The sequence below is a fragment of the Anas platyrhynchos genome, chromosome 2, assembly GCF_047663525.1.
Source record: "Anas platyrhynchos isolate ZD024472 breed Pekin duck chromosome 2, IASCAAS_PekinDuck_T2T, whole genome shotgun sequence".
NCBI classification, from domain to species: domain Eukaryota; kingdom Metazoa; phylum Chordata; class Aves; order Anseriformes; family Anatidae; genus Anas; species Anas platyrhynchos.
In genome coordinates, this window is record NC_092588.1 from 149,025,468 (window position 1) to 149,042,607 (window position 17,140).

At 38.8% G+C, this 17,140-nt stretch overlaps 1 protein-coding gene across 8 annotated transcripts in view; it reads left to right on the forward strand.

Annotated features, from left to right (window-relative positions):
- DIP2C (disco interacting protein 2 homolog C) overlaps positions 1-17,140 on the forward strand; it is a 311,738-nt gene that overhangs the window by 268,409 nt on the left and 26,189 nt on the right. For 6 of the 8 annotated variants that reach the window (XM_027450454.3, XM_027450456.3, XM_027450458.3 and 3 more), the window contains 4 exons: positions 4,118-4,286; positions 5,234-5,404; positions 12,321-12,350; positions 14,047-14,108. In XM_027450454.3, the coding sequence (XP_027306255.3) occupies positions 4,118-4,286; positions 5,234-5,404; positions 12,321-12,350; positions 14,047-14,108 (432 nt within the window). The remainder of the gene's footprint in view (positions 1-4,117; positions 4,287-5,233; positions 5,405-12,320; positions 12,351-14,046; positions 14,109-17,140) is intronic. The other 2 variants (XM_027450457.3, XM_027450459.3) reach the window with 1 other exon arrangement.

A 17,140-nucleotide genomic window follows, 5' to 3' on the forward strand; every position in this document is an offset into this window, starting at 1 on the left:
TGCTAAAATTTCTGGGACTATAAATTAAAACCTCAGAGTTTATTGTTAATCTGCCTTAGCACAACAGGGGGTAAATCTTTGATTCAGTGGAACAGGTAAGTGCCAAGATGTCCTTCCAGGCATCGCCATATGCTGCCAGAACAGCCTGCCAGGCGGTGGAACCAGAGCTGTGATCAGATGGTGCCTTCGTACCAAAATACAGTCTGGTGTGTTTACCTGGAGTATTCCTGTCCTTGGGCAGCCCTTGCTCAGTGCAGGCAGGCAGGGCTTTTCATTTACTACCAAAATCCAGGGCTTCGTCCACCACCTTAATCCTTTTTTCCCTCCAGATTGCTTTGTAGTCCTCTGAAGAAAGACAGCATTTCTAACCGGGAGTCTCCCACCTCAGCTACTTCAGCATTTCACTTGGCGTTTGCATCTCAAAAGTCATTTTTACAAATGTAAAAATGCCCAGATACAGGTGCAGGGGTGCTCTGAAGTCAGTCTCCTTTTTTGTCTTCTTTTTTGCCTACTCCTAAAAATGACAGGGATGTCCAGGACTGCCAGACAGTCTCTGCAGTTCTACACTGTGTCTACTGCTGTTACAAGGCTTATATCAGGAGAAAGTCACTTTTGTGGCAACAGATTTCTACAGAAGTGGAAGAAAGGATCTTGTTTCTGTTCCTTCCCAATATTTACATAACTAAATTTTAAAATTGCTGCGACTCCTATACCTTGTGTACTGTTTCAATTTCAGAATGGTAATTTTAGCTTCCAGAATTTATATTTAAACCGCCAACTGTTCTTAATATCCCACCCGATCCCCCTGATGCCACAGCATTCACCGCAATTGTGTTATTTCCAGTTTGAGACTAGCAAAGCTAACAGCTCAACCATCCCTTGATGGCTGTCTTCTTTTGTGAAGGTGAGATAGCGCTATTTGTTCCTTTATGCATTTTCAGGATTAGCTTTACCACACCTAGAATGTTTCATATCGAGATGTACCTGACATACATCATCTCCACCTTACCTAGAATTACACAGAGGTGAAGTTTACAAAAGTTTCTATACATTTGGGACCCTATACAGATTTATCCAGCATCCTCCAAAGCATCCTTCCACAATTGCAGTCTGTTCAAGCACTCTGCTCAATTGTTGTTTCCATGCTAAGCCAACACCGTGTAACATTTCACAGTGATTTGAAATCACCAGAGTGGTAGAAGCATTTCAACCAGCCGTACAAAGGAGTATCTTCTATTTCTCAGCTTCTCTCTGCAGAAGCATTGGTGACATACAGCTTCTTTGGGGTTAATGTGGAGGCATAAAGTGTGAACATTCACAAGGAAATGAGGCTTCCAGGAATGTTTTGTTGCTTGGAGTGATTCACAAAACCTGCTCAGCGTTTCTGAGATTAATTCAGGAAGGCGAGCCAAGTCGTGGCTGACATCATGGTGGCCAGGTGCTGCATCAACCGGTTCAGCTGTGGAACTGGCACGTTCCCTCCAGAAACGTGTCTTTGTAGTTCCTCTCCTAGCTCCACCAACTACTCTAGCAAATCAGATGATGCACATGGCTTATTAAACCACAGCTATGTCGGCAAAGGCTGTGTTGGTAATCAAATTCCCAGGCATGGTATTGTCTTTCTGTAGGTTTATGCACTGTAGGCAAGAACAGCACACATCTGAGGTTCAGCACAATACAAAGTTTCCCTCCTGCTCCATATTTCCTGCTGCTCTGCATTTCCATTCTAAACTACTCAGTATTTCTGAGGGATTATAAAACTCAGAAAAGGCACTAGCAGTACCTTCATTTATCTAATAAATCAGAAAAAAAAATCTAATCAGAGTGAAATTTCTGGTAAAAGTGTGCTGTTGCCTGGTCTGATCATAAGTGTGTTTGTTTCCCTAGATCTCAAGAAGATGGGGTTATTCCCATCCAAATCCAGGTTCCCTCATGCTTTGTTGCATGGCTTTTGGTGGGATCATGAGGGAGAACAAAAATATGTTTCTTGTTTAGCATAAGTTGATCAAGAGGGGGAGACAGTTCACCCTCTTTCATTGGTGTTGCTGAGGAGGGAAGATTTGTCCTAGTTGTGCATTTATATTCCCAAATTTTGGACTATTCTCTGGTAAAGTGCACTTGGAGTCAATGTTCCATTCTTCTACTCCAGGTAACAAGTGTTCTCCTCCGTTAGTTTGTGTGGGCACTTCTCAGTACAGAGATACAGTTTGTTCTGATTCTGTTCTTATTTGGGGATGTTCTGTCCGGGTGAATAAGTGGCACTTACGGGACCTTAATGCAGTTCTGAATCATCCAATATTTGACCCTTGGCAGCCTGTTCCTTATTGTGCAGATTTTTTTTCTCCTGATAGTGGTCACATCAACCAGAAGAGTTCAGGGACAGGGAGAAGGGTTTGAAGGCAAATCTGAAAAACTTAATGGAACTGGCTGAGAAAGAAAGAGTGAAGTAATATTTATAGTAAAATCTGTTACTACTCCCTTGCTGGGTTTGATCTGTCAGCTGAACTCAGGACGTACTCCTTTCAGGCTTTGGTAGCTTTGCCAACATCTCTTTTCACACACTTTTGAAGCGCATACTCTTGGTTCAGCCATACTTTATTCTGAATCCATAAAAGCAACATGAAAGCATAATGCTTCATTTGACCATCGAGTGCTGTAGTGGTTATGTTAACTGTATCTGAGAGCACGTCTCTTCGTGGCAAGTCACAGCTTATGAATCACCAAGAGTGGCGCAAATGTGGGCAAGCAAACGTGGACAAAATAAAATTTTACGGCATGATAAATGAAATTATTTGAACTGTATTTCATACATATTCCATGACATCCGCTGGCTCCTACTCCAAAGCAGACCGAAACTATTTCGTTTATTAAATGCCTTTGTGGCTGGACTTTACCATACCACATAAAGACATACAGGTCACACGCATATTGTTCCCAATTGCACAACTTTTGCAAGCACTCTGATTTCAGTTGTGGGGGGTAGGAGGCACTCATTCACCAAGGACGGAAACTGTGTGAGCAGCACATCTTCAAAAGTTGCCAGGTGTGTATCTTCTTTTCTTCCTAATATCGAATGTGATGGAGATGCTCACATTCCTGAAAATAAAGATCCATTTGGTGTCTTACTTAGGGCACTTGGATTTGAAAGCATCAGCTTTACTTTACCAAGCTGGCATTTCAGTTTTTCATCTGACAAATGAATTTCTCTCCTGTGCATCATAAATCTCTGGGGCTTTATGGTCTTTTTTCAGAACTTCTATGATTTGGGAGGTTTATGCTATGACTGTTCTGATCTGAAATATCTACAAATCACAGATTAAGATGTGATGGAGACTGTAAAAGTGATGGTAAATCTGTCTGTCTTGAGATGAGTGAACAGCGTAGGACCCACAGGAAATAAAGACATCAGTTTGGGAATACATTTTCCCTGGGGAAAAGTCTTGGGTAGCAAGGAATTAGCTCTGATATAATTACTTCCTTCAGGGACCCTAGTGAGTATCTTTCTCAATACTTGTGCTCTCTGGGTATCCAAAAAACAAAAGATGTAGAATATTTGGTTTTTAAAAGTTCATAAAACTTTCACATCAGAAATGTAAAGCCCCAAGTATTGTTAAAGTGGGACCAGATTTACATCCCTGAAAATGGTTGCAAACCGCTTGCTTGCCTCAGCAGGAGAGAGGTTATTTCCGCGTTAAGTAATCAAGAATTCTTTTAATCAAGGTATCTTAAAATGGTAATTACTCAATCTTAATTATTTGTCAGCAACACATAATTTTGTTGATATTATAATAGTGTTTATTAGCACCATCAATAACCTAGCTATTTTGCTCTCTTCAGTCAAGTTCTAACAGCAAAGCACATTGGCACTTTGAGTAATGTAGTGTTTTAGGAGCATGTTCTGCCTGCATTCCTCTTTGTATCCTCATAGATTCCAAATGTACAGCAAAAGGCAGAATTTGGCCCTTGAAGTTAAACTACTGGACCTGTAGAGAACTGTAAGACATTGCCATGGATCAATGCGCATTTTGATAATCTTTATGTTTTAGTGCCACATAGCTTGTAAACATCTGCAGGCACAAGCATTTAGCATGTGTTAATAAATCTTGTATCTTTACAGCGTTTATTCAGGACACCAGTCAATTTTGATTCCTCCCTCAGAACTGGAGACCAATCCTGCTCTGTGGCTTCTTGCTGTGAGTCAGTACAAAGTGAGAGACACTTTTTGTTCGTATTCGGTCATGGAGCTTTGTACTAAGGGACTGGGTTCACAAACAGAGTCACTGAAGGTAAGTAATTCAGTCCTTCTGCATAATCTGCCATGTGCACAGTGTTTGGGTCTTCTCTGCCCGGAGTGGCTGTGCTAAATGTATGCATTGAGGAGCAAATCATCAGAGGGCAAGGGCAGCTTCCACAGAACTGATATTATTCCTTGCCAGAGGCTGTATATTAATATCAATCGTTCTGTTTCAGATCACAAGGCTTTTAAACATCAAGGAAAAGCTTTTATTTACCTAAGCTTTCTGATCTGTGTTGCAGTCTGTGTTAGTAGGCATATGTTGGAAAACAGAGGTGTAGTAGTTCAAGAAACCCAATATACAAAATACATTTGTATATTATGTTTTATAAATTCCATGATTATATGAGGTTCTAGTTTGGTTTTGATCCATATAGTTAAAGAATCACATACTTATTACCATATTGCTTTAACTGGATTTTCCTCATTGTAGGGGAAGGAGGGTGTATATATATATATTTTTTTAGCTCAGAATTAAAAGCCAGGTAGCCAGTTACATTTCTGAAATCATCTAGAATTTCCAGTATGCTACTGAAATAAATTAGATCTTGGGATACTAACATTTTATGATGTCTCCAGTCTTTACCATCCTCAGTTAATAATTTCCTAATCAGTTTTTCCAAGGCTAGTCAATGCTTCCTGTTTGCTGTTATTCAGTGGCATTCAGAATTAATACTGCTAAATAGCATTGCCTCCCTTCAGAACGAGCATACCCATCTCTTCCTAAATGCTCCTGCTGAAATGCCAAGCAAGTATGTCTGCTCGTCTACAGCTATTAGACTGTCATCTGGCCATCCGGCTTCCAGGAAAGATTGAAATTAGACCGGCTCCTTACCCTCTATCCATCTTGAATCATTATACCTGCAGTTAAATGCTACTGACCTTTTTTCTTTAAGTCTGCCCTTTTGTGGCCTTTGTTACATCTTATCTTCCTTTTAGGCAAGGGGACTGGACCTCTCACGAGTACGGACATGTGTAGTAGTGGCTGAAGAACGACCTCGGATAGCTCTTACTCAGTCGTTTTCAAAATTATTTAAAGACCTTGGTCTCCATCCTCGGGCAGTCAGCACGTCACTTGGCTGTAGAGTTAACCTGGCTATATGTTTACAGGTAAGAGTTTTAACTTAGGCTCAAATTAAAATGGTTTCCACTAAGAAATATTCATTGTATTCCCTTTGACAGCTTTGTTGTAGGCATATTAAGAAAATGCATGTAGTACCTATAATGTTCTTCTTGCATATACAGGTGGTAACTTCTGTTACTTCGTCAGTGAACACTATTCATCCCTCTCATGTTGCATTCATAGCATTTATCCTGCCCATGAATACAGTAATTCAGAAAAGTGCATGGTAGTGGCAGAATGTGTACACTGTACTCCAAAGATATTATTTAGTTATGTAATGTAAAATCCAGTTTGCAAGTGCTTACTTTTAATATGGTACAAAATTGATTCCTTTTGTTTAGAAAATAATTCCAGTCCTTACTATTAACTATATATTTTTTTTTTCTGCATGCAATTTATTGCTTACAATAAAAAATTATTTTGCAGCATCTTTCATTCTGTTTTGATCCACTAATCAGAAGAAAGTACCCAGGGATAATATGGGATTTAACCTCCAGGAATCTTTATTGAATCGTGATTTTAAGGACAGATGGAGCACTGTAACTATCTGATCTGAATAGCCTCTAGGTTTTCACCCAGTGATAGCTACACCAAGCAAATAGTTTTAGGCTGAATTATAGCATATCATTTTATCTTTCAGGACTCCAAGTGATGAAAGTAAGCTTCCCTTTTTATAAGGTGTTCAATTTTTAATTATGTCTGCCTTATTTCTAGTTTAAATTCATGTAGTGTTAGACTCAGCCATTTTTTATTTTAGTGTGTTTTTCTAATCTGGAATAAAGAATCATTTCTTTCATGATTATAATACAAATCTTAGTCTTTGATAAATAGATAAAGAATCTTAAGACTTCTTTCCTGATTTGTCTCTCACTTTTATGACTCCTGATCTCTTCCTGTCCTTCTAAATCTGGTATCAGAACCTTACATACTATCCCTATAATAGTGCCACAGGTGTCCTACTCAGATATATGATTTCCAACTTAGTAATCATTTAAAATCATGCAGAAATAATCTTCTGCACTGGCAACTGCATAGTCTGGGAAGTTCCATATCCATTTGGGTTACATTAAGGAATTTCTTATGCATGTGACCTACATAACTGCTTAGGTGTGGAAGCCAGAACAGATCTTCTCAGTGACACTACAAATAAGGCATTTGGATTGTCATCCCTGTAAAGATTTTTTTATTTTATTCAAAAAAATGTGGCTAATACTGGTGATGGGTTTAGCACAGACAAATATGTCCGTGTGTTATGCCTGCCTTAACCTCTTGCCCTGTTCAACATCACTGAAGAATCATGGCTTTCATCAGGCCTTGGCTAAAAGTCACCTTGTTGTTCAGCACACTATCAGAAAATGAATACAGAAGGTATCCCACAGCTCCACGACTACTTGCTTTCTCTCTGATTTTCAGCACAGTATCCCTTTGGCCCAGGGCAACTTTAATTATTATTATCAAACAGATGACAAGGCAAAGTCGAGCAGGGTTAAAAGTCATTCTGTGTCCCAGACATAGAATTCTGTGGTTCAACATTCTGTAATTGCTGCCATAAATATTCTCCAGGAATAAAAATTCAAGGTAGTCTCCTGTTGTCTCAAAAGCAGCACTTGGATCCTTTTAAACATCTTTTCCCTAATAAGAAATAGACTTGAGAAAAAAATGCATCTTTTAGATCTTTTTAGAAACTTCAGTGGACTCAAGTAACATGCTCCTCCCCGTGGTTTTGTCATGGGTTTGGAAGAAAAAACACTGACCCAATTTTTGAACTCTTTTCTACTGGATGTTTCTTTGCAAGGATACAGGCCTCACTGTTTCTTTCTCCAAATCTAGACTGCTATATGGTGACAAGGCAGAGAGGACAACTCAGAAAACATCTAGGAAATCTTCAGGCACTCTGACTTGAGACAACATAATTAGGAAGGTACCAGTTTAGGCCAGTTAGCAGGCATGGGTTGGTGTGCTTTCCCAGTCAGCAATCCAAGCAACTTGAAACAGTTCACTGGGAGGAGTATTGCAGGCAGCAAGGACACCTGTGGCTGACTTTCATTTTCCCTCAAGTATAAGGGGAGATCAGAGAAGAAAGATGGGCTAATTACTTGGTAACAATAGTTTTCTAATTCATTCCTGTATTGTTAGCCATTCTGAAGTGCCAGCAGAGGAGGGGAAAGAGGGAAATGATGGCATACATCCATGGCCAACTGCTTTGAATTCTCTGACAGACCAGGATGGGGTCCACCAGCTTCCCTGGCCAGCTGAGTTGGAGCTGTTTCTGAAAAATACGATGACCTCCCACTGGCTTCTGGTTCATGTAGGGACCAAGGATGAAGATAACAAGGACAAATCAGTGGCAGAAGTTTGCTTGCCACTAATGAAAGTCTCCCTTTCAGACTTGCAGGAGTCTGGACTGTTAGGTAGTGGCTGCTTCACCTAGGAGGTAAATCATTTGTTCAGGACAAGTAATAGAATCACGCAAATGACACTAACCAAGATTCAATGCCCAGGGCTCCAAGTAAGTCTCACTGGAAATAATATTGTACTGGTCTGCCTGTGATGGGATGGAATTAAATTCTTCATAGCAACACTTTTGGCACAGTCCTTTGGATTTGTGACTAATGCAGTGCTGATAATACACCAGTGGTCTCACTGTTGCTGAACAGTGCCATGCAGCAGGCAGGCTTTCTCTGTTTCTCACTCTGCCTCCCCCACCCAGCAAAAAGGCTGGGGATATGCAAGAAGCTGGGAGGGAACACAGCTAGGACATTCCTAAGGGATGTTCCATACCAGATAAAGTCATGTTCAGCAATAAAAAAAGAGGGTGGGAGGAGCATGTTGGAACAAACTGTAAAATTGGATAACTCTCTGCAGGAATGCTATTGATAATACTGGCTCTGAATTTAAGAACAGCACACAATGAGATCCTGGTGCGAGGTGATTAACAGCCTGGCTGATCATATAGCTTAGTGCCAGGCTTCATTTACTTGTACTAAGATTTTACATTTCAATTCGCAGGGCAAACTAAAAGCCATATATAATTTAAAGAATGGTGTGGCTAGAATTAAAAAAAAAAAGCCATTTTGGAACAGTCTATATTTGGTAACATTACCCTTCCAAGTAGAATGCTTTTTGAAGCATTTTAAGCCAGGAGTAGTTTGGCAAGTTCTACAGGGGGTTGAAATATAACTACAGATGTAATAATGCTCATGAGCATTACCATAAAACATGTCATTTTGACAGAGAATATAAAGATACAGGATTGCATCCTTTGAAGCATCTGGTAGTAGGCACTGCCAAAGACTGAATGCTGAATTAGACTGAGTGCTCTTTCCAAATGTTCTGGAAGATTATGGCTAGTGATACTCCAGAGTAGCTTGTGGGTTATTCTGTTTTCTGGGCTGAGGAGCAGAATGAATTTTAATCCTTGGTCAACTACGTTCCTTAAATTAACATTGTCTCCAGTATGTTCCAGAAATTGGTCACGATTTCTGTACGCTTCACATCGCATAAAAATACTTCTAAACATGTTTGAGTCGATAGCATTTGTCTTTCCATTTTTTCTTTCAAGTTACATAGTCTGTGAGGTCAGCGTGTGTTTCCTGGGACACCATCTTTCACAGCAACAACTGTGATCCAGCCTATTCTAGTGTCATTCTAAATCTTAGATCTATCTTATCTATCTTATCGCTTTTCTAAACACATCTCACTGTTCAGCTGCAGCCCCGTACCAGCAAAAAGCCTGTCCAGGATTTCTTCTCCATGGACTGCCTCTAATGCAAACTGGATGTGATTTTTGATACCTTTTTAAATTCTTTTTTTTTTTTTGGTTAAATTAAGGTTGAGGTGTTCCAAGGGGAAAATATGCTGATTTTTCAAAAAGCTTTCACTGTTTTCCACCGCTGTTTGAAGAAGAGATGTGTCTGTGTGTGTGTATACAACTTCACAGCAGAATTTGACCTTTTATTAAAGATTACTTTGCAAAGGAAATCATTATGATAATCTCTTTGGTACAAAAGAGTCTTAGCCTACCAAATGAATCATAATTTCAGGATTAGGATCACTGACAGACTAATGTTCTGTCATTTGTATTCATTTCCTCTCAAATTTAGAGCAAATGTGCTATGTGTCTTTTGATCTCTTTGGACTAGATTTTTAGAGGTATGCTTTCGAAAATAAATAATTTTCTCCATCTTTAGGGACTTAAATACCATTAATACCTGACCTTTTATGACTGTACAGTCACCGATAATTGTCCAGCTATTTCTGAGATGAAAAGATGGCATCCAGCATATTCTAATTCTCATTAGCTAGCATCTTTGCATTCTCAAGAGATAAAGAGAGAAATAGATACGAAAAGTAGCCCCTTTCTTACAACAGCACAGATGGTTTTCTAGGATTTTAGCTAATTTCCATTTAAACACTCAAAATGAATAGTAGAATTTTATTCAACCTGCTATGTAATTTCAGTTGAGGATAAACTTTGATTCATTTTCCTTAGTTATCCCTGAAAATGTGCAAGCTAGAGCAAGGGAGCAGGATTCATCTGGCTTCACTTAATTCACATTGAAGTTAGACATTAGGACTAAGTTAGTTATCTGTTGTCCATCAATAGTAGAGATAAAGAAATGGTTCCAAGGACAGTGTCATTCATCTGATCTCAGGTGCCCATCTTGGGATTCATCACCATCAGGAGATACTTCCTGCCTTACACTGCACACTTGCTTCTCTAACGACTGAAATTATATGAAATGAATCCCTCCGTCACAGTCTAACAAAGAGAACTTTGTCAGTAAATTTAAGGGTTAAAGATAATGTTATCTTATCCTTAGTGATAGATTGCACTTCTTTGAGGACCCCCCCATATTAAAAGTAGAGTTTGCTATGAGAAGAGTGCAGCAGGCGACCATACTCCCTGTGTATGATTCACAGTTTGCACTGTGCTGCAGCTCTGGGTGAGCTCCGTCAGATTCTGTTTTCCCACCTTTACCATGAGTCATGCTCTGAAGTTCTTTTCACAGCTCCAGCTGCTGTGCTTGCGTATGTGAAACTGTTAAGTGTACCTCAAAAAAGCATCACTGGAGCAGGAGTAGACTCAGAAGTATAAACATTGAAGCCACAGCCCTAGACAGCAAAACGAAATAAAACAAAACAGTTATTTTAAAATTCTTCAGACTTCCGTTTGCCAGGTAGATGGTTTTTAACTTTGGGGAGGGAAGGAGAGGAGAGCACATAGCAGGGCCTTTAACTGCAGTGGAGATTAGGTGCAGGCTGAGTGCTGGCACAGTGTCATCTCTCCTAATTGTTATGGTGGTTCTTGGTGCAGTTTTGACCTGCAGTTTTCTCAGAGAATAAATGCCTGGCATGTTGCAGAGATTTGCATCGGCCCCGCATGGTTCCCTGGTGGCATCCTGTGGGCAAGACATTTATTTATTCCAAAGGATGTGACTGATGATGTATGAGTTTTCAGGCAGAATATGCTTTTAGCCCATTTTGTTTCTTTGAACACTTGTCCTTACTAAGTATCAGACACACCAGAGGTTATGTTGTGGTTTTCCTGTTACCAGTGTTACAGATGTGCTCCATCTCTATCTCACAAAATAAATGTGCAAAGACAAATTGCATCAGTCACTCAGGTCTTGGATAAGATCTTGCTTCTTTAAAACAGTGCTGAGACCTCAACTGCTGTTTGTTAGTGCCTTAGATAAAATCAGTACGAGGCTCAGACACTTGAAGACCTCTCTGGACCTGCAGTATAGTCACAAGCAATGAATTATATAACTGATGAATTTCATCAACTCCCCTGCTTTGTTGCAGTTACACTGCAGTGTTCAACCTAGGTTATTAGTAAGATTTCTATTTTCGGGTAGCAATGTAAGAAGCAGATCCATCCTATTTCTTAAAAAGCTTCATCTTCCCCCACATCCAAAATGTACCTATTTTTATATGCTGCTGTGGCAGCTTCCTGTAGCTTTTAACTTTGCTGGGATTCAGAAGTTTGGCAAAAGGGATGTGGAATGGCAGTGCTCTCAGAGCTGCTGCGTTTCACAAGTTGTAGGGTTAAATCCTGCAGCAACCATCTGGGGTTAGGAATTCAACATGACAGTAGCAGCTTAGGACTAGTCATGACTGTGTTTTGTCTCTTCACTGCATTATCGATCATGGTGGAGAACTGATGGGTTTCTGTTAGCGTTTAATTTTACTGTTCTATATAAGTATTACATTGTTTATAGTAGAAAATGGACTAAGAATGAAGAGTTACTGAACTATGAAGTTACTCCATTTAGTTATGGTCTTATGGTAATTAGATTGTGCAAGAAGCCTTAATTTTATTTCACTCTAGGAGCAGGTTAATCTGTATGAAACAAGTTGTAAGTATCATTCTCTTTTCTCCATTGTATACTAATTATTTTTTTCCCAGAAGAGAGCTTACTTATGGTTTCCACAGGACATCGCTTACAAACTTCTAGTAGTGAAATGGCAGACTTGGAACCCCTGTCTCAATGGATGTGCATTAAAATAGCAGGGCCATAATGTTTACTGACTTATTCACCAAAAAATAAAAAATCAGTATGCTAGACACATGTTTTCCACTAACAACATTGTCTGTAGTGTCCTAAAACCATTTAAGTCTGTTTGTCCAAGGTTAGCAGTCTACAGCTGTCTCTTCTGTTGCTCTACTAAAATGTTGACACCTCATTTTTTACTTTTTTTAACCTTTAATGGTATAATGGTTAATTTGTAAGATTCCTGTATTTGACATTGTTTTTCTTTTTATTTTACTCCCTGCTTTTTGCATTCTCCTCTTTTTTTTTTTTCTCCCACCCTTCATTCCCATTTTTTACTATTATTTTCGTCTTGTGTTACCTTCTTTCCTTCTCTCCCTCATCCCTGCTATTCCTGCTGCTATAGCCTCACAGGCTGGGGAAGCTGGCCGAGCAGGTAGGGGATTTTCATGTTCCCTCAATACCCACCTATCAGCTTCCAACAGTGGGACAGACTAGAAATTGAGTCTGGAGATTTGGGGATTTTCAGATCCTATGAAATTATATACAAGTCCATTATAGCTTTATCTGGATGCAGGTTTCATCAAATATTAGTTGTCTGTTGTAACTCTTTCATTCACACTGAAAATAACAAATACCATAGTGATTGTCTTTGATTTTCATTATTTTATAGTCCAATTCAAGTTAATTTTTATTTTTTTAAAAATAAACATTTTTTTTCTCGTTTTTTGTTTTTAACATTGCATATATTTGAAATAAGCTCTCCGCTCAGCACTAGTCTGTTACACTGCTGAGTTTACTAGTAGACTTGAAATCGTGTCGTTAATAGCTAGAGAGGATATTGTATCTTGTATTGTGTATAACAAGCTAAAGAGGCTAACATGCATGTGCAGCTCTATTACTCTTTTTCTCCTCTGGTGGTGGGTCACTATCAGTGTCTGTACAGTAAGTATCAATCAGTACTGGTAGCTCTTTTCCCCTTTAGATACAAAATTATGTATTCATTGAATTCTGTCACACTTTTTAGTGCTAAATGAATCATGGAGCTACTGGCCAGCATTGCAGAAACACAAAATTTAGCCCCAGACATACTTAATGTGAAGAATTGTACTCTAATATATCCCAAACAGGACAGAAATCACTGGGAACTGATGCTGTCTGCTGTTTTAAATACTTAAGATCTAAATAACTGATAAAGGAGTTCCTGCACTTGTACACTACCTACGCTAGGTGAATTTATCTGCTGAAAAAAAAAAAGAAGAAAAAAAAAAGTTTTCCAAAGTTTCAGTGTTCAAAAATGAAGTTGTGTTTTTCTTCTAGCTTTCTGTTTAGCAGCGATATGAACTATGCAGCAGAGAAAAGAGCCTTAGACTACAGCACTGAAAATTCCAATGATGTTTTGTAGTGATGAGTTTGAAGTCTTGGATAAGGGAAAATCATAGCAGGTTACAAGTCTGCAGCAAAGCTGTGGGTGGAAAGGCCTAAAAGACTCTATCATCTCTGCATAAAAGGAAACTCGAATTAGCCTACTATTGTTCAAGTAACTAAATATTATGACATAAAATGAGGCTTTAAATTATACAGTGGAAGACCGAAAAGGAACAGAATAATTGCTTATAGATCTTCAGTCCACACTGGTTCGTGTCATGCGTGCTACCTTTAATATCTTTAGCTTCAAATATATTCTCTGTTGCATGTGTGGAAGATTCTCAGTAAACCATGCTTCACATTCCTGACCATGTGCTTCTGCCATTAAACTATGTCTCCTCTTGCCGTTTCTGCATTCCTTTCTATGGCAAAATGTGTTTAACATTTTTGTATGTATCCACATGCTGAATACTTGGCCTTTTGTAGCAAATAAAACCTCTCTTGACATGTGTTTGGTTAAATGGTATGGCCGCTTGATGCGTTTTCCAACCACGAGGTAACACGTGCCTGACGGTAGGTATGTTTTCAGGTGCTCTGTAAAGCTGACTCTGTAAAGCTGAGCTTTGTTTGATGAACAGCTTAAATATAACTTGTCGTTTGATTAGTATAATTAGCAGTGAAATGAATGTTCAGTTATTCGGGGGGTAAATCTCTTTTCTCCTCCCAGCCTTCAGGTTCTGATTAGCTGATGTTGTTGTTTACAGGGAACATCTGGACCGGATCCAACCACAGTCTATGTTGATATGAGGGCACTGAGGCATGACAGGTCGGAACCACCTTTTTCTTCTATATCAAACACGCTTAAGAGTTTCTATCAAAAAAGTCAGCACACCTCACCCTGAAAACCTTTTTAATGCTCATAAATAATTTGTGATAACTCCTACCTGCAAGCAGAAGTAGTTATTTCTATTAGTTGGTTAATTAATTAATGTTACCATTGATAAAGCTGAAGCATCAGGCATAGCAAGTCTGTTCACTAACAAGATTCCCAGCTTTTCAGGGTTTCATGACACTTATTTCTGGTGGGACAGCCTAGCCAGTCCCTAAGAAATGGAGCCCTGTCGGGCCTGTTGGCCTCACAGAGGTGTTTCTCCTTGTTTGGCAAGGCCAGCAAGGAGATGATGGGGAGATTTTGCTGTAATTCTTAATGCTGTAAGATTGTGAAGGATTATCAACTTTGGCCATTGTGAGCAACCACATTCTTTGTCATTGAATGTTTTCTGGTTTTACATTTAATGTTAAATACTCATACAACAAGTGACAACTAAAATTTACATGTAGTTTTTGTAAGGAGTTAATGAAATCTTCTGGATGGAAGGAAACTTGTAATTTAATGTGTAATTTTAGAAAGTACCCATGCACATGTTTCAGTTTTCCAGTACAGTAGTCAAAAAGCTAGCAAGTAGTCTCTTTGTAAAATCTTCTTTTAACAAAAGAGAAAGTTTTCTGTTAACTCTGGAAGAGGTGAACATTTAGTTGACAGTGTTCACCACTCCTGGTGCCATAGAAAAATCATTATCCAAATGGGGCTTCTTATTCTTTTTTGCTCTTTTTTCCCCTCTCCTTCATAAAAGCTTAACAGCAGAGAATGTGTTCACCTTAGGCAAATATTGACTTTAGCTCTATCAAAGTGACTGGGTCAGCTTGCAGGCTACCAACATCAAGGTAATGCTGGCCTCTGCCCACATCACCCCCTGCATTTCCCAGCACTTCATAAATGCTAGTCATAACAGGTTCATATTTCTGGACAACACATAAATTCTAAAATGAGCATGACCTTCAGTCTGTTAGGTATATATAGTTTGGACCTGCTCAGAAAGTCTTTCATATATATCCCTCTGTCGCAGTGCAGGGCTGAAGAGGGACAGGGATTTGTCCTGCACGTGCAGAGACATCTAGCTCAGAGCCGCCTGCCTAGTGAAGAGGCAAATGGGAAGTTTTAGGATGTGATTTACCTGATTTCTTGTAAGTTTTCAGCTTAAGGAAATCTTAATCGGACTCAAAATTATGTGCTTCTTTCCATTAGCTATAAAGGGTACATAGAATAGTTAAGTAAAATACAAATATAGGCTTCTTACAGGACGTGGAGCGTGGCAGGTGGAAGAAAAGACCTGTAAGATACTTGACACTTTCAACATTTCTCTCTTCCTTTTGCACACTATATTGCCAACAGTAATACTCAGGTTTGATCAGTCCTTTGCGATACAGCTGCCTGCATAACCTGGCCTCAGGAAACTTGAACTACCTGGCCCAGCAACTAAGGTACTGTGTAGACATGCTCACACTCAGCCCAGGGAACAAAAAGGTCCTGACGTTATCATTACATCAGCCTATCATCTCTGCAGTGCACCAAAGAAAGGGGATTTACTTGAGAAGCTGAATGATTTATTTTGTAAGAAGGGTGTGAGGAGTGGAGCAATTTTTTCTCTAAGAGCAGAACAAACACTGAGCAGGATAAATCTCATCCAGTCTAAAGCAGTCTGTTGGGCTCCTTCTGCAGTCGGTGAAAAAGGACACACAACACTGGTGTAACACAGACAGCTCGGGCAAGCATCAGCGTGGGGTGAATTGCAGTTAAGGTACCATTCTTTCTGCATTGATGAGGAAGAAAACTTAAACAACTAAATTAAACCAAATGTTTATGCTTTTAATAGAAGCATTAAGGTGAAACTTATTTGCCCATAGTGTTTGAACTAACTTCATAGCTCTAAAAAGGTTGAAGTTAAGTTGACACAATGTAGGCGTATATCTGTAAGCATCATTCAAGTGCAGGAGAGAGAGCTAAAGTTGTGTCTATAGACAGAAAAGAATAAAGCAAATACATGTATATATATATTTTAATTAATTTTTCTTAGAGGAGAAGTAAATTTATGTAATATTTACTGGAAGGAAAATATATAGAAGCATATATTTGTAAAAATAAATGAATATTTACAGTTTTATAATAATAATTATAACTAATAAAAATACATTTGTAAATCTTTATATAAGGAAAATAAGATTGTGCTTCATAAAGCTGTATGTGGCATGGGTATACTATTTCCTTGCCTTACCATGTCATTGAGAAGTAGGCATCATTATCAAGACCAGACTTTGCAGTGTGTTAATTTATATTTAGTGACTAGATCTACAGAACATGAAAGATGAACTTTGGAGTTGCCTTCTCACATTGTGGTAATGTAGATTTTAATTTGATGGATTAAAGCTGTGCCTCATTTACTCAATCCTGTGGAATTTAGAATTAGATCCATGGGTCATAAATTAGGAGACAAAACAACTTTATTTGGCACAGTCTCTTCACACTTGCTGTTTTTAACCATTTTAGTGGAACCGAATGTCACTATCGCTTAGCAGCAACTGAAAGATTGCTTCATGTAGCTGTGAGAGCGTACAGTAACAACCAACTGCGTCTTTGCAGGTCAGCCAGTCTCCCAACAATATGGAAAAACTACACTGTACACTTAAAGTGAGGGATTTTTTTCTATTTTATATTTTGTAGGATATTCTCCAGAATTTGAAAAAGACTGAACATCATTCTTTTTTTTTCTTCTTTTTTTTTCTTTTTTTTTTTTTCTTGGCATAATAATGCTTTCTAGTTACTCCAAAAGTAGCTTTGACAGCTTGTCAAAATATCATTGTTTGATAACAGTTTAGATCAAAATACCTGTGCCATGTACAATCTGGACAGAGATCTAGAGCTGCTTGGTCGATCAAACTAGACATTTCCTCCCAGCTTGCACTGGATTCTGATGGTTTATTTCTTGGGCTAGTTTACAGGTTCTCAAACACCTTTTGAAT